Source organism: Strix uralensis, chromosome 4 (assembly GCF_047716275.1).
Source record: "Strix uralensis isolate ZFMK-TIS-50842 chromosome 4, bStrUra1, whole genome shotgun sequence".
NCBI lineage: Eukaryota > Metazoa > Chordata > Aves > Strigiformes > Strigidae > Strix > Strix uralensis.
The window spans coordinates 41,024,282-41,046,281 of NC_133975.1; the positions used below are offsets into that span (position 1 = coordinate 41,024,282).

At 34.9% G+C, this 22,000-nt stretch overlaps 1 protein-coding gene across 2 annotated transcripts in view; it reads left to right on the top strand.

Moving 5' to 3' along the window:
- Positions 1 to 22,000, top strand: part of GLRA3 (glycine receptor alpha 3) — a 95,387-nt gene that overhangs the window by 11,217 nt on the left and 62,170 nt on the right. For both annotated transcript variants that reach the window (XM_074866441.1, XM_074866442.1), the window contains exons 2-3: positions 9,517 to 9,644; positions 16,131 to 16,198. In XM_074866441.1, the coding sequence (XP_074722542.1) occupies positions 9,517 to 9,644; positions 16,131 to 16,198 (196 nt within the window). The remainder of the gene's footprint in view (positions 1 to 9,516; positions 9,645 to 16,130; positions 16,199 to 22,000) is intronic.

A 22,000-nucleotide genomic window follows, 5' to 3' on the forward strand; every position in this document is an offset into this window, starting at 1 on the left:
CTGATCTAGAATATAAAGCCCTCTGACCTGTAGAATGGTGACCAGGTCAGAGAGACTTAATCAGACGACTTAAAACTCATTATTCTTTATTTTTTTCTCTCTGTTAATAAAAGGTGAAACACTCCACAGCAATCCAAACCTCTTTTAAACTATAGTACATAAAGTAAATAAGCTATAATCATTATAACATTTTACTTTCATGACGAACAGGACTGGAGGAAGACTGTAAGGCTAGAGGAATTCTCAACTGTATTAATAAAAGGAAAAAAAAATATGACACCATAAAGGCATCAGGAACATCATAACAAAATGCTTGTAACCGTTGCCTAACCTACAAAGAGGACTAAAATGCAATGTTACTTCAGTGCCTGAAACAGAAAAATTAAATTTTTGTAAATCTGACAGACATTTTTAATGGTTGCATTGAAATGCAATCCGATATATTTTTCACAGTTTTCATTTCTAACCACTAAAATAATAAAAAATGGATAATTAGTGATCTTAAAATGGAAATTTATTCTTTGTTGCACTGAAAATGTACTTTGGCTGAAAATGTGTCCTGATGTAACTCTATTTATCTCTGCAGCATTATATCAAAAAATTAATCTGACCATCTGAACTTATTCATAATAAGAGGATAAAAGGGCAACTAGAAAAACCTAAAACTGTGAAAAATCAGTAGAAAATCTAACCTGTCACAGAAAATATTTTAAAATCTCCTGAGGATCTTTCTTAGAAAATACCTCTTTAAAATCTTGGTGATACAATGCTTCTGTTCCTGTTAGTTGAAGTGGCAATCTTTTCTCTGGCAAGTGTGAGTTAAGAGTTCTGTGCTTCTCTCTGATCTGATAAAATTATTATTATCTAAATCATTACAGGTATGAAAATCTGCATTTTCATTGCATTAGGAATTGACAACTACATGACCTACAACAAATAAAATAAATTTCATCTTTAATTAGCAAGCAACACGTTACGGTCAGTTGTAACAAATAATAGGAAAAGCATTTGGAATCTCAGTCTTAAAAATTGCAAACTTAATTCTTTCTCCTTCGTTTACTACCTTTGGGTTTAGTTCAGGTCACCCTCTTCCACTACTCTTTCACCATCGGAAACTCACTTTTGTTTTTTTGGTCCCTCAGAATGAATTTATTCACCAATAAAACTCAAGTAGAATTATTTTCATGCTGGAATAGAAAAGAGTTGGAAGGAAATCATCTCCTTGCATTAACCTTGAACTGCAGAAGAAGGAAATGTTACCTAATTCAGGCATTTAAGCTAGGAGATCAGTTATCTTGGGTTCAAAATGTAGATAATATAAAGAGTCTTCCAAAAGGTAATTCAGAGAAGGAGATGAATTTTGAGTCTTGTTTAGCTCCTCAGAAGAAACTGCTTCTGTGTGAGCTAGACTGGGACAGCAGTGACAGCCAGTTCTGTGTGTTACTTTCAGGATTGGATCCATGCAGTGTGACCCTCTGACACAGGTCCTGGCTTTCCAGAATGGCCCTGGCTTTTCATGAATAATATTGTTGATGAATGGCCTCCAATAAGAGAAGTCTATTTGGTTTTTGTTTTCTGTGAAGGATTTTAATTTTCAGTAGAGTGAAGAGATTGCTTTAAAATTTTATTGCAGTTTTTAAAAATATTTGCTTTAAACATATTTATTCCACTTGCTGAGCTCTCATTCCACAATATTTGCCTCATCTGCAAAGCTTTCAAAAATTAAAACTTTATTGAAATAAAACACAGAAGCTTGCGTTTCTCTTCTGACACAGCTATTTCAGGTAGCCACATCGCACCTCAAAAGAACATCTGTGTCATGCTACTTGACTGAACAAATGCATTTTAATGACAAACTGTGCAAAAATTTTAAAAACCCTTAGCTTTATCCACAAAAATCAAACAAATTAACATTGGTTTTGCTTTACATTAACATATTTTTTTGTCTAGAGTTGAAAGCAGTTTTTATCCTTCTGAAAAAGCATGATTTATTATTTTTGTACAAGCAAGGAAAACACTTTAATTGGGATGGACTTGAGGCCTTCAGTGGTCATTCTCGTTAACATTTGTTGGTTTTTTATTTTAAGTTGTCACACTCTGGAACATTCTTCTGTCAAAAAGGTATTTTTGTCAGGTTTATATTAATTCTTGGAATAATGTGTGCAGATTCCACATACTATAAACTCTGATCTTGTTAGTTCTTTGCCTACTTTAATTAATAGATCATATAATTAGAGACACTCCTTTTACAAAAAAAAAATCCTATGCTTCTGACCTCTTCAAACATAATGTTCGCTTTTCCCTCTAATCCTACCAAAAACATTTTATGAAGAGATCTATATTGCAGAGAAGAGGACTTAAAGACTGTCTTCATACCACAAAATCTTATTGCCACAATTTTCAAAACGCAATTATCAAGGCACTGTTAGATCATCAGACATCACCAATTTGAGGATCATTTCATTTTAGTAGACCTTGTTAATTACATGGTTACGCTGAATAATTTTTGTTTTAAAATTGATGAATTTTAAAGAAAGATGCAACTGAGTGCATATTGGCTGGCTGAAGTTTTTGGTTTTCTTATGAGTGTGTAATTAATTTCCTTGAGCTTCTCTGCAATGCTTTTTAATGTAAAGTGCATTAAAAACATTCAAACATCAGCTGGAGACAATGGGCCACAACACAAAATCCAATTGCTCCAGGGGTTTGGCCACACTTGCTGTCTGAGAGAATAAGCTAAGTAGTGAAAAGAAAGAGCTATTGGACCATCGCAATGCATGCAAAGCATCATATAACTGCTTTGTATTATACATTGTAAGATGAAATACTAAAATTCTACCTCTTTGAATGGTGAAGATGGATTGTGTTTGAGATGAAAGAAATAATTTATGATCAGACGAGAAAAATCACAAAGCCAAATATGACAGTAACTTGGTGTTAATATAAGATTTTCAAGATAAAATACATAGGCAGTTTAACTATGGAAGGAAGAAAACTAACATACCATCTAATTTAAAGATAATTTGTATCACTTGTATTCAAAAGTAAGTTAGTGAGACTCTGGAGACTACTCTTAGAAGAACTTGGATAAATTAAGAGACTGCTCTAACTTGGACTTGGAAACCTCTCTAGGAAGATTCCAGTGGAAGGTATCATTACAGCACACCATACTCTTTTTTTATCTCTGTCATCCACCTGTAGCAGCAATAAACTGGGAAGATGTCAGTAAATGGTGTAGGATGTCATTTCTTCCTTCACCTTTGTCTATACTATTCTTATTAAGCCCTTCTGGAGAGCTACAACCTTTCTTATACAAATGTTGGCAATAATCCCTTACTTCTTTTCTTCCATATTTTCAAATAAACATTCTTTTAAGGCTGAAACACACAATAAAATGATTTTTAAGAACCCACGTTGAAGATGAAAAGTTTAAAAGAGAGAAATCAGGGAAAAGCAGTGCTTTCTGTAGCACACAAATGATACAAATGACTCAAAGGTAGTACGACTGAAATTACTTTTGGAAATACTCATTTTAAAATAAAGCACATATAAAGCACTTATATTTGTAAAGTTCCTTTCCTTTATTTATGCTTTAGTAAAAATGTGCAGAAGTTTGGAGCAGATAGAAAAGAGATAGCTTATGAGTAGTGATACAGTGGTTCTTAAAAAAACACAGGAAAGCAATCTGATTTTTGTAGCTTTATATGTTTTAGAGAAGGAAACATTTGTGGAGACTGTCAAATTCCCTTTGAAGAGTTTTTCTCAATACTTTTCTTTTGGAGAAAGGAAAGAGAGTGAGGTTTTCTCTCACAAACATGCCTACTTTAAATAGACATTTCAGGAGCACAGATTCATGACCCATGCTTTCTCTTGTTAGCTAAATTGCTAGCCGCTAGATGAGATCTCCCATTTAAATTCTGTAGATGTCAATGCTCTGGCTGCACAGCTATGTTAACTATATATTTTTTTCAGAGTTCTGTAGTAGTAATTATTTTAAACACTTAAAAGAATCAACAATAATGCAAACTTATCCTCAGCAGAGGGATTAGAAAAGAACTGAGTCCCATCACCTGCAGCCATAGTCATACATATCACAGCATTGTAATATCTAGCTCTGTCTTGAAACACACAGGGCTCTTCTATCTCTACTCAAAGTGCTAAACTATTCCTGAACTGAAGTGTTTCAGTGGTAAGCCTTTTAATTTATGATCTAAATTTATCCCTGGTCTCTTCATTTGCTTTCATGACAATGTTATCATTTAGCTTAAAATTATTTTCTCTTTGCAGGTGCATGTCATAGATAGAACATTAGCTTATTTTTCCTAGTAGTGGTCAATATCTGATTTTTTAAGCTGCCTGCAGTTTACGGGCAGCTTGAATATCATTTCCATTCTGGAGGTTAATTCCATACTGTGCAAGTAACTGATGCTCATACAATTGCTTGGTAAATCCAATACCCATCTGTGAAAGGAACTGAGATAAATGGGTCAACATTACCACATGTAACTTGCAACCAAGATTACAGGTTACAGTACAGGCAACTGCAAGCCTGCGGCCCAGCCCCAGCATAGAAGGACACTGAGGAGACAACATTTCTCACTTCAACTATGTCCATTGCTTCCCTTCCTTAAGCTCTTCAAGTCCATAAAGTGTCTTTTGGCAATCTGAAGATTTCTGCATGAAATTTGTAATGTCTACTCTGAATTTAGCCTGCTTTTCTATATATTATAGGTCATTCCTTTTCACCAAGCTAGCCTTATATGAAACACAATACCTTATATTTTGCTAAATTGTTTCTTCCAGAGAGCTGTACTATCTTGAATGGTATAGTTTGATCTTCTGTTAAGTTACCTTTCTTATTAAACTGTGTGCCTAAATTCCCACTTGAATTTGTGTCTGTCATTGATTTTCCTTCTACCTTTCTTCTTTAGATAAATGTGCAGTATTTTCTACCCCTTTGAGTTATTTATACATTTCAATTATGTTATTTTTCAGTTTCTTTTTGATAAACTAAGCAGATTGAGCTCTTAAAGTCTCTTACTTTAAGAAAATTTCCCTGACTCTCAGGTCATGGTTTAGTGGCTTTGTTCAGTACCTTTCTTAATGCTTTAATGTCCTTTTAAAACTTGAACACAGAATTTGATACAATGTCCCCGGACTGGTCTCATTAATATCATATAAAATAATAAGTGACCTTCATGCTTCTATTCACTCTTTCAATCTTTCCACACTACTGGATAACACAGTAGTGCAGTGAGAACTTTACCACAACAGTGCTGAGCTGTTCAACATGAATTCCAAATCCTTCTTCAGACTCAACTGCTTTCTCCAGTTCTGCTCACATTCCCAATTCATATAATCCTCTGCCTGTTTTAAACTGTTCTACTTAAATGTACTGAAATTAAGAAATGGGTTATTTTCCTGCCCTGATCAATGCTTATACTTCTGACATTTTTGGGTTTTTTTTGCAATTCTTAGTTTTAAACCATCAATGATTTTGTATTTTCTTTCCAGTTCAGAGATGGCAGTGCTAAACACCATTCTTATTACAACTCCCTACAATAGCTTTTCATCCACGATTTAGGATGCAGGTGCTGATCTAGAGAAGCTGCATCTTGCCTGTGCCAGGCTGCTTCTTACTCTCTAACATTTATATCCCACTGTAAATGTCTTCAGCTTGGCCTAATGGTTCTTGGATCAAATATGACTTTTGCTAGGTCATGTACTGTCAGAGACCTGTGATTCAGGATGTTTTCCTATCCCAGTCCATGAAATTCCAACTTGACAATCTTCAAGGCATGATGCAAAGCTCATCTCTTCTCAGATTTTAGATGAACATTGATTTAACAGACAGAATAGACCAAATACAGGAGTAATTATAGTCCTGGTGACGCTAACTTTCTGTTCATGCCTGGTTTTGTATAACAGCTTGTTCAGAACAAAAATTCTTACCCTAACTTTTGATGGTGTAAATTCAGCTAGTCACAAATTATTTTCTGAATACATCATTTGACAACATTTTCCATTTTTTTCTTGATTTTTGTCCACTACTTTAGTTAACAAATTTCTTTTTAGTGGTTTGGCAAGGCTTAATTTACATTGTAGAGATGTTTAGGACACATTCAGGAAAGTCAAATAAAGTACTGCTCTAAGTCTGAAATTGGAAAATGGTTTAAATCCTTTTGTAAAATGTTAGTAATATTTACCACTAGCCCACACAAACAACACAGAATCAGTACCAGGGCTAGCATTCTTCTTATTAATTTTTTCTGCTAAAATATGAATAAACCAGAAGACTGGGAGGTTATAATCTCTCTCCAGTAAAAGACTTCAGCAATGGGAAGCCTACTCAGTAATTTAAAGTTGCATAATGACTTTATGCATCACAGGATAAAAGTTTTTCTGATATTAAATTCTTATAATTCTGCCTGTTAGAAAATGTATGCACAAATTCCTTAAAAAAATGCGACAGGTCAGAGTAAGTTCCCTCTAGAGGGGTGCAAAGCCATTCCTGGACTTGGCAATAGTTGTGCATTGAGGAGGAAGCTATTTGCATTAACACTAAAAGGAGCTAAACTCTTACTTCATAAAAGGAGTGTAACTTTCTCTCACGACTTAGTCAGAGGCTTATTTTTCAGAGGCAATGTACAATAAAACTGGAGAATCTGTACCATGAAGAATTAATTTTCATGTTAATCTGTAAACAGAAAACCCATACTTTGCCAGGTAGGCTTTCCTAAAATCCACTGTCTTACTCAGGTTTTACTATATTACCAAGACTTTCTCCTTTTTAACTGGAAGAGTGTTTCACAAGTCAGCTCAGATAGATGAAAGTATTATTTGTCCAACAGTATTCTTGAAATACATGTTTTCAATTGAAGGTAATTTGAAAGGGCAGGATCTGCAGTGCTCAACCAGCTTTTACTCAATAGTACACCAAGCTGAGAAAAAGGGAAAACATTCCTTGAAAAAATATTTAGTTATAAATTACAGCTGATTTCTAAAACAAAACTTGCTTATACAAAATATATTAATTATGCTGAATATATTGTTTTCAGAAGCTGGCAATAAAATTATTCAAGATATTCTGAGACTTTTAACTGAGTAATGAAAGCAAATATTAAGGATGCTATCTTACAGAAAGGTAAACGCCACTTTGACAAAATCCATAGTCACAGCAATTACTATTTTTCCTATTAGTTACCTTAATTCAAAGTACTCTTTTCCATGGCAGCCTTTAAAAGCAACAACTACAATAATGAAAGATTTAGAAAAATTTCAGTGGAGTGAAAAGAGGACAAACAAACAAATTCTCCATTCAGAGAAAGTGATCAATATTGAAGCTAACAATAGTCCTTTCTATATTTTGTGTTCCAGAGAATTTATTTATATCAGGAATAAAAATATAGGATATATATATCCTGTAGTGTAGGAATTCTATAGAACAGAAATATAACTTTCTTATACAAGAGTTTAAGAAATCTAAGTGTTTTATATATATACATAGTAATTTGATTCTCCTGCCTTGCAAATACATAAAATCCAGCAGTGTAATTGGACTCTCATACTTTATTTGCTTTATAATCATGTATGATGTTTTATAGAAATATAAATGACTACGAGTTGCAATAATGTGATGAATCAGATACATTCAGAATGATTGATAATGAAAATGATGCCAAAAGGATAACTGCAAATTGAACTATAAAAAAAAAAATCTTATGTACTTACTTTCTAAGAAAAGGAAATACATTCTCCAGATATGGGAAGACATAAAGAACTAAGTTAGCTACTGAAGAAACACTTTTACTGAAAAATAATACTAAAAGAGATACCAAAGTATTCAGAACAATTTAGAAATATCCAACAATTTAGATATTTATGAACAATCTATAGATATGCAAATCAACTTACACATAGAATAGAACAGAATAAACACTAGATAAGCAAATAAGCAGAAGGATTAAATTTTAACTCTCTGAATTGAGTTAATATTTCAATTAAAAGACTTATTTGCCAGTTTTAATTAAAATGTGAGTAAACCACAGCATTCTAGAGATTTCTATGTTCAAATTCTCTGTGTGTCCAAATTTGTAACACTCTTGAGTGCTAAGTGTAAGATTTAATGTGAAATAGCTTTTAATTTAAGATATTAAATCCAAATTTCAAATTTGAAACAGATGTTTTAGAAGGCCTTCTAAATGGAAGTTGCCATAAAACTATAACTTTTCATGTCTTGAGTAACATAGTCTTGGGAGAAAAAAAAAAATACATTCCCAGTCTGCACTTAGCATGGCATCTGCATACACACATACCTGTATGGAATTTTTCCATTTTGGAACTCCATCCATTGTTGACAAGCAAAGTTCAGCATATATTTTTTATGAGTTAGAAAATTCCTAAGGGTTTTACATTACTCCCTGTGTTTACTTCTAAACAAAGCATATTTAAGCACTTCTAAAAGAGTGTATTGGTGTTAAATGGAGACAATGAAGTGGGTAAGTAAAAGAGATTCACATCCTTCTGTAATTGATTTTGGCTGGAAGTCAGCACAAACAGGAAAAGCACTTTATCTTTTTTGAGACTCTAAAAGCCACAAATGATTTTAGTTGCACTGTGTATCACAATGTTACAATTTTATTTACATATATATTTACCGACGATTGATTTTTCAATGTGTTGGCTAGCACTTGAGTAAGAGTTACACATTGATAAAGACCTTTTCTTTGGGTCCACATGGCTGATTGCAGTGACAATACTCTTCTCTCATAGCATGTGCAGAGCACACTTTAGAATGTCAGTGGGAGTTCTGCATGCATATAGAGAGGAGGCTATAGGAGATGACATTTGCCATGTGGCCCTGAGATGAAAATTTTGCCCTGAGATAGTTCCTTCAGTAAGTTGGTTTCTTTCCACCACAGCAGTCACTTTTGCTTTAACAGAAAACAAACCTCTAAAACAATATTAAATACCATTTCACAGGAGACTGTTTGATATGTTGTATTATGTTTAAATATCAACACAAAACAAAGGTTGACCAAAAATTTGTGGTAGTAGTACTATTCTGTGACAGATCTTTACTACTTGTTTGAGGTGGTTTTTTTTTTTTCTGATCTAGGTTTCTATTACATCACACCCAGAAAGTACACTCCAAATTATGACATTCCACAGGCACAGCTATTTGTAGACATTATTTAACTCAGTGATAATGGATTGATTACTGTTCACTGAAAGTGCTATTAATTACCGAAGTCCTGAGAAGAGGTAACAGCTATGCAGCTTAGCAAAATAAAATTTGCATATAAAATGACAGATATAAAAAACCTTAAAGTTTCCAGTTCTTTGCTACTACTATTTTTGAAGCATAAACTAGCTTGAAAGGCAACCTTAGCTTTCCTATTTTCCTCTTCATACAAGAGTGAACTAAGTGATTGACTGTGTAAAATTAGTTTCCCTAACAAAATCTCTAACCAAATGTTTTGTTGTGGTTTTTTGTTTGTTTTTCCTTGCTGGTAGCTTGGTAGCCACAAAGGAAACAGACAGTGCAAGATCTCGTAGCATGCCAATGTCGCCATCTGATTTCCTGGATAAGCTAATGGGCAGGATGTCAGGCTACGATGCAAGGATCAGACCAAATTTCAAAGGTAATTTCAAACCTAAGGTTTCAGGTTTTCAGTATGTTCACACAAATGCAGTTTCTGGAACAAATATCAAAATGAAGAAGAACGTTCACTGGAAAAAAAAAATGCCTTCTTTTGTCTTTCTTTGCTATGACAGTTCAGTAATAACATGCTCTATTTCTGTCACTGTCACAGCTCCCCAGATGCAGATGTTTTGGAAATTTAGCTTATCTCTAGATTTGAATTGTCTAACGTGGTTTGGTTTTTGCTTTTTCTTTTCTTTCCTGAAATGCTTGTTAGTGGATTCAAATTCCCACCGTGGACTACCATAGCCTGAAGCACTCCAGAAAGCATGTTCTGTGAAAGAGGCCAAATCCTCATACCTGCCTGATCCTAACTCAAAGGAAGAGTGTGTTAATGATATGACCATCACGGCCAAACTCAAGCAAGCTTATCTCAGTTACTTAATCCATGAGCAAATTAGATTCCTCACTCCTGTGCCTCAGTTGTGCTTTGAAATGGCAAAAGGATCTTTCCTCTTGTTCCTTTCCTTGTTCTCAGTTCTCCACTGAAACTACACCTGGAATTGTCTGTTGGCATGTGCTTTTTATGCACTTGTCACAAAGGAGGTTCAAACAAGCAAAGGAGATTCAAATAAGATCGAAAGTCCAAAGTTTGCAAATGCAATGATTACATTATCCAAGGGTCCTACCGCAAACCATATTATCCAGATTCAGGCATACCAAAGTAGAGTATTTAATGAAGGATTACACAAACTATAGTATTATACAAATATACAAAATATTATACAGACAAATACCACCCATTCTAACTTTTGCAGTCTGGGAAGTTTACACAGATTTGACTATTCTGTGTTTAGAATACAGAGTTCTAATAATGTAGTAGAACTATATTTAACTCTATTTCTGAACCTTTAAATCAAGTTATCAGTCTTTAAATTCTCCAGAATATAAACATTTTTTGAAAGAGTAAACCTATTGTGATTAAAAATTATATTATTTTTACTTTGACTTATCTGCCTTCTCCTATGCCTAAATTCTTGAGTCCATGAGATTCTCTTAGCTCTAACATTTCACTATAAAGCAGGTTTTACTCCATGTTTACTAGAAAAACTTTCCTTCAAGCAGACAGGCCTTCCTCCTCTAAGTCATCTGTCACTGCCTTTCCATCTTAATTCTTATTCAGCACTAAATTTTATAATTTTTTGACATCTCCAAGTCCCCCGAATGACTCCAGAGCCATTGCTATTTGCTGGTTTTGCCAGAATTTGCCTAGACTGATTCATAAGGACCAGGTAAGCAGTTTGTCAAATTACTTCCTCATTGGTAATCCATAAACAGTTGGTGCTGTATATATAAACTTATTACCCATTACTCACTGCAGCTAGAAATACTTTGCTTTTAATAAGTTAGAGGTGCTGATATTTCTCAGAAAATGATAAACATGCACTGGAAATTCAAACACATCACTAAAGATTTACAACAATGATCAATATCCCTGATGACCATACGGAATAAATCCCTTGGACTTTCCTTGCCAGAACTATTTTAAAGAATGTTCCAGTGCCTGGCTTCCTGGAGGGTTAATGTATCAAGCAATATTTGCAAAGTAATGCAAAACACTGTATTTCTGAGATTAATTTCTTGTATAAATGGTAGTTCTTAAATTATTTTTGTTACTTATTAAAGTTACCCTGACTTGTTGTCACAGTATACTCTAGCATGCAAACTGCAGGTTCAACCTCAGGTAAAGCTGTGCTGGGCAAAAAAAGACCTCAGGCAAAATCTAAGCATTGCAGTTTTTCTTCTTTCTTCTTTGTGTCTGCTGAAGTCCTACAAACAATTGTTTAAAAATTAGGAGTATACAGTTTAACAGTTGATTTGGGGATTGGATTTTGGAGTTTGTCATGGACACCATGCAGTCACAATCTTCTGATGGGACTTCAGTGAAGAATAGGCAGATTGTCTAGAGATTAGCAAATTCAATACAGTACTTCTTGAAAGTATAATTGAAAAGACTTAGAGCCTTGTTTTGTAACTATTGAAATTTAAAGAGACAAAACCTAATTTGACGTTGTTCTTTTTCAAAAAGTGCACATTCTAAATCTTCTAGACAGCTACGCAGTTTGAACAAATCTGCCCAGAATGATTCAGATCTATCACTGAGAATAAGTATCTCCTTAAGTGACTTTGCCACTTTCTGGTTAGTTTTATTAGTCCTAGAACAAGTGCTGGGGCTTAATGCTGTTTTGAGTTTTAATCTGGCAACAGTTTTAAAGAAACAGAACAAGTACTAATAAGAGGAGTCAGAGAATCATTTTAAATCACTTGTTCTTCCAATAAAAATCTTATGTAGACAAGATTTTTAACTACCAATTTTAGTCGTAATTAATCTTGGTCAATGACACATAATTATATATTTTGTCTGAGTGCTCTGCTTTTGGATAAGGAATTCCTCACATCTGTTCTCCTTCAACAGAAGTAATAGAGAAGACTGTTGGTATTTATTTAGCTATGGAATAAAAAAATCTTTGTTCCATTTGCAAAATACTTTTATTTCGAGTACATCAAACCTATAGGAAGATGCTTCTCTTACTCAGCTGTTCCATATCCCAGACTATATCTGTTCCTGTAAATATGGGAAAGACTTCACTGTCTTTCAAACTCAGACACAATTATGTAAACCATGTGTAAAAATTGTCATGACCTCAAGATGCTCAGGATTAACCTGAGCTTGGTTCTGCATTTTTAAATCCATACAGCCCAGATTGCATCATTGATAACAACTTATTAAGGTGAAAATTTTGGAATTTATGTAGTAAATTGTAAAGTGTTCCTTGCCCTGGTATTGACAAAGAGTAATGAGCAATCATTAGTTTAGAAACTTCTTAAACCACGATTTAACTGAAAAAAAAAATTTAGATAAATATGTTCTTCTGATCACCTCTGGAAGCTGTTTATAATTTTGGCCTTTTCAGTATTTTATGGCAATAAAATCTTTGTGTTTTGGAATAGTGAAAAGTATCATTCTTTGTTTGCTTTGAATTTGGTGACTATTTTACTGATTTTATTGCCATGTGACATATTGAGAAATGGAGGAAAATGATTACTTCCTTTTGATTTTTACAGAGTTATGTACTTATATATCACTCCCTACTGTATCCTTTTTCCAATGTGAAGAGTCCTGTTCTACTTAAGCTGGTTTTGTGTGGCAGCATTTCATAGAATTTGTGACTTCCTGACATCTCTTTTCTCCCTAACATATCCTTTTGAGGCAGACAAAGGAGAAATTTTGAAGTGTTCAAGATGGAAGTTCATGATCAACTTGATCATGATCGAAGTTCATCCATCAACTTGTATGGTAGTCTTTTATGTATTTCTTTGCATTCTCTTATCTTTGTTGATTAAAGAGCATGCTCCCAGAGAACCATCCGTAATTAATCTAGCCTTTTTTTCCTGTGTGGAAATCATTAATTTCGAGCCCATCAGTAGGAATGCATAGTAAGGACTATTTGACATTTGACCCACACTAAATTTCATCAAACATTTTATTGCTTGATAGCTCAGTACTTTGTGATTTTTCTGAACCTACTTGCAGTCAGCTTTATATACAACCACCCTAAATAATCTTATACCAGAAGCAAAATTATATTGCTCTATCTTCTTTTCTAGGTCTTTAATATTGAACTACAAAGATTCAGTGCAGATCCATGAAGGAACTCACCAGCAGTCACCTTGCACTTTGAAAAATGGCTGTTTATTCCTAACATTAAATAACTTTAAAGCAAAAGGCCTATAAGCGGATTGTCTCTCACTTCATCAAGACTAATATCCTTAAAAAGCCTTTGACAAAACATCATGTTGAAAAGTTTTTGAAACTCCAAATAAACTATTTTAATTAATGTATTACAATTAATATTTATTTAAGTTAATTAGATTGCCTTTGTCCACATGCTCATCAGCTATTTCAGAGAGCTTCGGTATATGTGAGATGTTATTTCAGTAAAAATAATATTAATCCATATCTCTTAATCATAACATTTCTCATAGTTTCTACCAGTTTTGCTTGTACAGAGGTAAGGTTTGCAGGGATAAAGTTCATTGTTCTCGTCATCCACCGTCATACCTGAAGTCTGTTTTTCTTTTTTAATTCAAATTATACTTGCTGGACATGTTACACATTTCCACTGATAACAAAACTGACACAGGTGATAGCTGACTCACAGTGATCCATATTGCCACAATCTTGCAAAGATTTTTTATAATATCTGGCTTGATATCACCTCAGCCTGTCAGTTTGTTCCTGTTCACTTAGTCTGAAATGTCTTCTACAGTCCTCTTACAAATCTTCCATCAGAATGGCTCCAGTATTTGACACAGCTAGCAATTGGAGACAAATGCTGCTACAAAGACTTAATTTAGTTTTTCTGCTCTGACCTTCTTCACTTTCATGGATACTTTTATATCTTAATCATCTTCTCTTGACTTCCCCTTCCAGGTCTTGGCAGGATTCTATTTTTAATGCCTTGCAGATAGCTATCATTGTTAGCTTTTCTGTTCCTAGTGAGTTTCAGTTCTACTTTTACTCTTCCTGTCTTTAATCCATGTTCAGCTTGCCCAAGTTCCTGTGTTTGAATATGACTTCCAGTTTCAATAGCTTCATTTATGCTTTTTTTTGACCACATTTTGGGAAGTTCATTTTTACTCTCAGCAAAATATCTTTAAGTAATGTCTAAACCATTTGCCAACGGGTTTTAGCTTCTCCTTTTACGCTCTTTTTAACTAGCTGTTAACTATATCTTTGTAATGCTGCTTTTGAAATTAAGCATCAGCATTGTAGTGTTTTAGGGCTTTTTCTTCATAAAGGCAACTATGTTGATATAGCAAACTTACACTTTAAAGCATAGTGCTATGTTAAACAAGATAGTATCATACTGAATTTGAAATTATGACAAGTAATACAACATGAAAGTGTTTGAAGGGAAAACTGCCTTGCAATCAAATTGTCTAACAAAGCCAGGAAATACAATTTTCTCCCTGACAGATTTTAGTACTCTGCCTTTGTTCATCTCCCTTCTTTTTCTTTTCCCCTTGATCCTTTTCAGGAGTTGTCAGTGTTAAACTTTTACTGAATTCTAAGAAGTACTGGATATGCTCAACAGCTCTAAATAATTAACCAAGCAGCAAAGTGAAAACAATGTCAAAGTGACTGCAAAGTGATACCTCCTTATCTGAGAACTCTGCTCCATAGGTGTAGTCTTGTGTATTACAATGACTGAAGTACATGGAGTGATGTTTTGTTGCAATTGCTATACAGTACTTCAAAACAATTATTGCCATGAGGAAAAAAAGCTGGGTGTTCCAAGTTGTGTCTTGTTAGCAGAATTTTTAATGGACGTTCTGACTCCTCAAGTATTTAATATCAAGTTCATTGGTCACATTAGATTTTATTAGTTGCAAACCACCAACAATGGCAGAGCAGCTTTTTACTTCAGTGACCCTGAAAAATAAATATTACATTACATAAAAAGAAATATAACATCACATAAGGGTTTGTAAGACCAGTCCTCAAATTCCACATATAGATCTTTCATTATTAGTGACTGCTTACAACTGTAAAAAGAAACCAGGTTCTCCAATGCTGAACTGGAATATTAAGGTGCAGGAGGATGGCAAAAAATCCTTGCGGTGGAAGATCCTTATTTCTGCTGTACACACTGAAATTGCTAAAAAATAATGGAGAAATTAACATGCTCTACCACAATGCCATTTTTACAGAGACTTTCAGAGAAATAATTTAAAACCTTTTCCATGAAGAGACAATTTGTTGTTCAGCTATCATAATGACTTCTCTGCCACTACTGATACTTCACAAATGCAAGATAAAACAGAACAACAGTTGACTGAAGACCCATGGCAACAGAAAACTCAGTTTAAATGGATTCTTAACCATTTTGTGGATTTAAGAGAAATGAGAGTAGAATCTAAGTCATTTTTTCTTATCCACATTTGTTCCTGTAAACAGTAGAGATAAGAGCAGCAACAATATATTTCTGTTACCAGTGATGACAGATAACATTAAAGGTAGCAGCTGCCTTGAGTGACAAAGGTCAATTTTTCCCCTAATTGTTGTGAGAAGTGACATATATTGCTCACCAAAACACACATAAAAATATTTTTTACTACCTATTTCAAATGGGATGTTGATTTTTTTTTTTGCATAGAAGTATCTGTACAAGTTTAAAATGAACTTTCTTTCTTTTTTTTTTTTTATTTCTAGAACTGGCCAGTCAAGTAGTGTACCTTTGAGAAAAATCAAAAGGAAAATTTATTAGAAGGCATTCAATTTAATTGTGCATTAAATGAGTTGTGAATGTAGCATTATTTCAGCATAAGTCAATAAACATTGTTTCATAATAGTTTATATTTTACAATCACTCAATAAGCAATGATCGTGGAACAGACATTGGTGTTTCTTTTTCTTTTGCAGGCCCTCCAGTTAATGTCACATGCAACATATTTATAAACAGCTTTGGATCCATTGCAGAGACAACCATGGTAAGATATTTTACCTCAAACAATGTTTAAAGTTCAAGTTAAATATGTTCAAAGGCTCAAAATCTAGCTAGGGCTTCTCTTCACATGGAACTAATGAAGAAGGAAATCCACTTCTGAGAACAGAAAGTGAGAACCTTTAATCTGACAATTGATTTTTTCTAACAGAAAATCCATCATTGTACCATCAAACACAGAAGTAAAGCCAAAGGTTGGGTTTTTTTTAATATCTCCATAAGTCTTATTTGACAGTTATAATGAACTATTTTAATTTAGATAAGTATTAGTTTCTACAGTGTTCCATCTTTCTAATCTCAAAAATGTCAATTCATTAAGTTGCTTTGTTAATAATATTTTATAATTTCATTATATACAGTGCATATTGGGATGTATACTTTATTTAAAAAGTCCTTCTTCCATCAAGCTATTGTAACGAGATAATAGAAAAACTAAAATGGTGATCTGGAATATAAAATTTCATTATGAATTCCAAGAGTGGGGTAAATATACGTATATTGTTTGCTTTTTGTACATACACTTATAATTTGTCTATTAAAGAAAGGCAGAATCGTAGAATCATAGAATACCAAGTTGGAAGGGACCTCAAGGATCATCTTGGCAAAACCATGGTCTATGCAAGGTGGCCCAGTGCCCTGTCCAGCTGAATCTTAAAAGTTTCCAATGTTGGGGAATCCACCACTTTCTTAGAGAGATCATTCCAGTGGCTGATTGTTCTCGTGAAAAATTTTCCTCTTGTGTCCAGTCACAACCTCTGCAAGAGTAACTTTTACCCATTACCCCTCATTTTTCCCATGTGACTCCTTGTAAAAAGGGAGTCTCCTTCTTTGTAGCCACCCTTTAAATACTTGAACATGATGATGAGGTCTCCCCTAAACCTTCTCTTCTCAAGGCTGAACAAATACAATTCTCTCAGCCTTTCCTCACCTGGCAGGCTTCACAGTCCCTTGATCATCTTTGTGTCCCTCCTCTGGACCCTCTCCAGTCCCCTTAGCAGGGACAAAAACTGAACACAGTATTCCAGGTGTGGCCTGACAAGTGCTGAATCGAGTGGTATAATGACTTCTTTATCTCTGCTGGTGATGTCCTTGTTGATGCAGCCCAGCATCCCGTTGTCTTGCTTTGCCACTGCAGCTCACTGTTCACTCATGTTGAGCTTGTTGTCCACCAGGACCCCCAGGTCCCTTTCCATAGAGCTGCTCCCCAGCCAGGTAGATCCCAGCCTCTGCTGCACTCTTGGATTATGTTTTCCCAGGTGAAAGATCTTACAGTTGTCCTTGTTGAACTTCATAAGGTTCTTGTTAGCCCACTCTTGCAGCCTATCCAGGTTTTCCTGCAGGGTAGGTTTCCCTTCCAAAGCATTCACTTCCCCACTCAGTTTGGCATCATCAGTAAACTTCATCAGGGTACACTTGATCCCATCATCCAGATCACTTATGAAGATATTAAACAGCATTGGGCCCCATATCAATCCCTGGGGGACCCCACTTGTGACAGGTTGCCAGTTTGAAAACGAGTTATTTGCCACCACCCTCTGGGTGCAGCCTGTCAGCCAGTTCCCCACCCACAGCACAGACCACTTGTGTAGACCATAATGTATCAGTTTCTCTAGGAGGAGAAGGCTGTGGAAAACCATATCAAAAGCCTTGGAGAAATCCAGGTAGATGATGTCCACCACTCGCCCCACATCAACTGAGGAGGTTACTTTGTCGTAGAAGGTGACCAGGTTTGTCAAGCACGATTTGCCCTTGGTGAATCTGTGCTGGCTTTTCCCAATCACGTGCTTCATTTGACTTGTGATAGCCCCGAGGAGGATTCATCCATAACTTTCCCAGAGATTGAAGTAAAACTGATGGGTCTATAATTTCCTGGATTTCCTTTAAGCCCTTCTTGTAGATGAGGGTGACGTTAACCTTCTTCTAGTCTTCTGGGATATCCCCCAATCTACATGACTTCTCAAAGATTGCAGAGAGTGGCCTCACAATGACATCAGCCAGCTCTCTTAACACACTTGGGTGGATAACATCAGGGCCCATAGATTTGTAGGGGTCAAGCTCCTGCAATAGTTCATATACCAACTCTTCCTTCACTGACGGCAGGTCTGTGTTTGCATCGACCTATATTTTTGTTTCCAAGGCCTGGAGTCCAACAGTGCTGGTAAAACAGAGGTGAAGATAGAGTACAAAAAGACTGGAGATTTTAAGAAAATAAGAAATAGAAGTCAAAGCCTAAAGATAGTAAAACTAGATATTGAACTGTGAACCGACAAAAAATAACGTGGATAATCTTATTTAAATGGTGAAACATATATGTTAATAATTTGGAGCACAGATTTACTTTTTACAGTTTGGTAAGAGAGGAGATATAAGCATCCTTTCTCCATACAAGTGCCTCACATGTTTTGAAGAAAGGCAAATAAACACCTTTGAAAACAGTTACAAAGTAATTTGGGGACAGGGAGGGTTAAAATATAGCAAGATGAAGGAAGAACTCCGGGAGTTTGTAAGATCCAAATATAGTAAATACTCTGAAATCCCAACAATTTCAGGGGTCATGATACCTACTTGGAATGACAGAACATAAACTAAAATAATTGGTATAGCCAAAAAAAAAAAAAGGGGGATAAAGGAATAATACTAAGCAAAAGTCATCCTAAAAACTATCCTTCTGAATTCCCAGTAAGCAAAAATGACACCTTTGAATGTAACCGAGGACATGTAGTTAGGAAATCAATAACACATTCATAAAGTCAAATATTTATGCCCCCTATCTCCAAAGTGATATTCACAGCTGCCTGATATTTACCGACATTGGAAAATAGTGGTAGATGTTACTGAGAGAGGCAGATTATTTTTTTCAGGCAGAAAATTACTTTAATTTGTATTTAGGTGCCTTGCCAGATTGCAAAGCCCAAACAGAGTGACATGGCATCCAAGGAGATGTATTCAGGTTTGATCAGAGGATTAAGCAACACCCACATGATTAGAATAGTGCTCCACAGCTACTTTTTAATGGCTGGATGGTGCAAAGCAAGAGACAAACCACAGGGTCAGTAAAGTGCAAAGATCCAGCAGTTAGATCACTATGAAAAGGCTATTTAGAAAACTGAAGTTGCTATCACATAAAAAAATTGTCCTGAATTTGGGAAGAGGGTGCCTGAGTTCACATCTCAAATGTATTTTCTCTCCAAAAAAGAGAATTATAAACATTTTATTTCAGTGGAACTTAGTAAGTTAGTACATTACTTCTATTTTATAATGAAATTACAGTCTGTTCTGTGTTGCCTTGGAAGCAAATTAAAACAGTTGAGATAGACTACAACTTGATCTGTAGCAAATAGTTCCAGGTAGTATGTTATAGAAAATACCAAACTTGGTCAGCACCACAGGGTTCTTCATTCTATCAATTATATACATTAAAAAACTGGACAACTAAGGACAACCTTGACCTTAGGACAAATACTGCCTTCATGATGCTGAAATTCTGTTTATAATGTATTCACTGATACAGTTCAAAACAGAATTTTGCTTACGGTCAGCAGCTGTTGACCTCTCAGAAACTCAAATCTTTGCAGAAGAGCAAATGCTTTTGTGTAGATAGGACTTTTAATTGCACATTTTATTAGCTTTACTTCTTCCCAACACTGACAATTAACATCTTCTGAAAAACGTGAAAATCTTTCGTTCTTAAAATTACAAACAAAACCATCTTGCATTATTTTACAACCTTTGTTGAACAGAAGTCAATTCACTGCAGTTCAGTATTTTACCAATTGTCACTATTTTACCAATTTTATTTACTGCAGTCCTAAAAATTCAGGTACCTATGTCTTAATATTTATTCTAAATCTTTATGCATAGAACGACTCAGTAGAACAATTTATTAGACTCAGAAAGGACTTCTATATTCTTGATAAATACTTTTTCCAAACTGTAAACAAAAGAGCCTAATTAAGCAACAAGTGCAAAATAAAACCTGGCCACTAAGTGGTACCTTGAAGTCTCGCCGGTATTTAATTTTACCTGCGGAATAATGGGATGTGCATATAATCTATTAGCTTTAAAGAAGTCCGAGTACATCAAGCCACGACCTTCACTGTGGTTGTACTTGTTCTTGGCACTGTCAGTCTCTCTCCCCGTCTCTGGTTCTGTAGTTCTCTCACCGATGACCAAAATCTTTGAGCTCCCTCTGCTGCTCAGTTACGTATAACACAGTAAACAGTTACAGAAAAACAATGGGTTAAAAAAAACGTGATCGGATGCAAAATAGCCCGGTGCCAACTTTACTTTACCGGACTTTATAGTTCTCAATAAGGAAGAGGAGTTTGTCAGCGTGCAATGGGAACTTTACAGTGTGCAGCAGGAATCAGCTTTCAAGCAAGCAGATTCTTATAAACTCATCCACACCTGATCTAACAGGTCAGGAAAGACAGCCAAACCAAAAAAACAGTAGGTTAATTTGGCTTACAGCTTGTTAACTCTGTAAATTGGTTCTTTCTTGCTTTCTTTTTTCTTGTTTTTTTTTTACATTTCTTTCAACTTCTTTTAGAGTATGGGTCACAGTTATTTCACATTCCCTTTCTTTGTCTCAAGAGACAAATCAGAGGATTCATAGTGGGGAAAAGGCATGCCACCTCTTGCTAGGAAGCTGTGATTCTACTTGAACCTAGGTAATTTCAAGTGATCATATGAGGAACTTAATTTATGTCATGTATGCTCTGAGGAGGCAGGGAAAAAAAAGTAAATCACATAATTTAAAACTCCCTTAAACAAACTTTCATCAGCAGCACAAGTCCAGCCTTGCCAATCTTTCTATGTTATTGAGCCGAATGGTACTACCAGATCTGTATATGTCTCGATGATATTCACAAAGTGAGGGTTTCACACTCGTCCTCTAGCCAAGTAAAACTCTTATTGCTTTGCACATATAAAGGAAAATCTAGGTCCAGTCTTTCATTTTTTACATGTTACTACTATTTTTTCTTTTCACAGAAAGATTTAAAAATCTTAAAGAATAGGAGATTTAAAAAATGTCGAAGCCCAGAATAAAATTATTATTTCATTATATGAAATTAATATAACATAATTAACATAATTTAACATCTGATTTTTTTATTTAAGATACATAGTGACATAACTAAGCATGCTTAACCTTAAAAATCTGACAAATCAATTGGATTGCTAAAGTTAACTGTATATTGACAATATGGGCACCATATCCTGCAGGAAACCAAATCATTTGCTTATTGGTGCACTGGAACTTAAATTTCAGGTTTTATCACAACATCCTCAAAAGTTCCTTGCAGAGGTTTTTTTGTAGCTCAGGCTGTGCTCAGCTTGTAGTTGCACTGTATCTCCTCATGCTGAGATTCCTCATTGTTAAGAGCAGTGTCATATACATTGTTGGCAATTACCAATAAAAAAAAGATGTTATTCAGTCTTACAGGGTGAAAATAACATCAACGTCAACATTTTCAGCTACAAATGTTCACAGACAAAATACTGAATACATGAAACAAAGGCTATAGAATATTTATGCTATACAGCAGATAGGCCACACCAAAAAGCCTCCTTTTATTCTAGTAAATACGCCTGACCAACTTCCTCAAGGTTTTCTGAGTTTCAAGGTCAGGAACAACACTTTGATCTTATGCACATTTATTCAATATTTACTAAGTATGTATTAAGATGTTTAGCATAATGGATGTGCTGAAAGTGCATTGAAAGGGACATTCACTGAGAGACCTTACGGCAAATGACATTTTTGCTGTTGGGTATTGACTCAGTC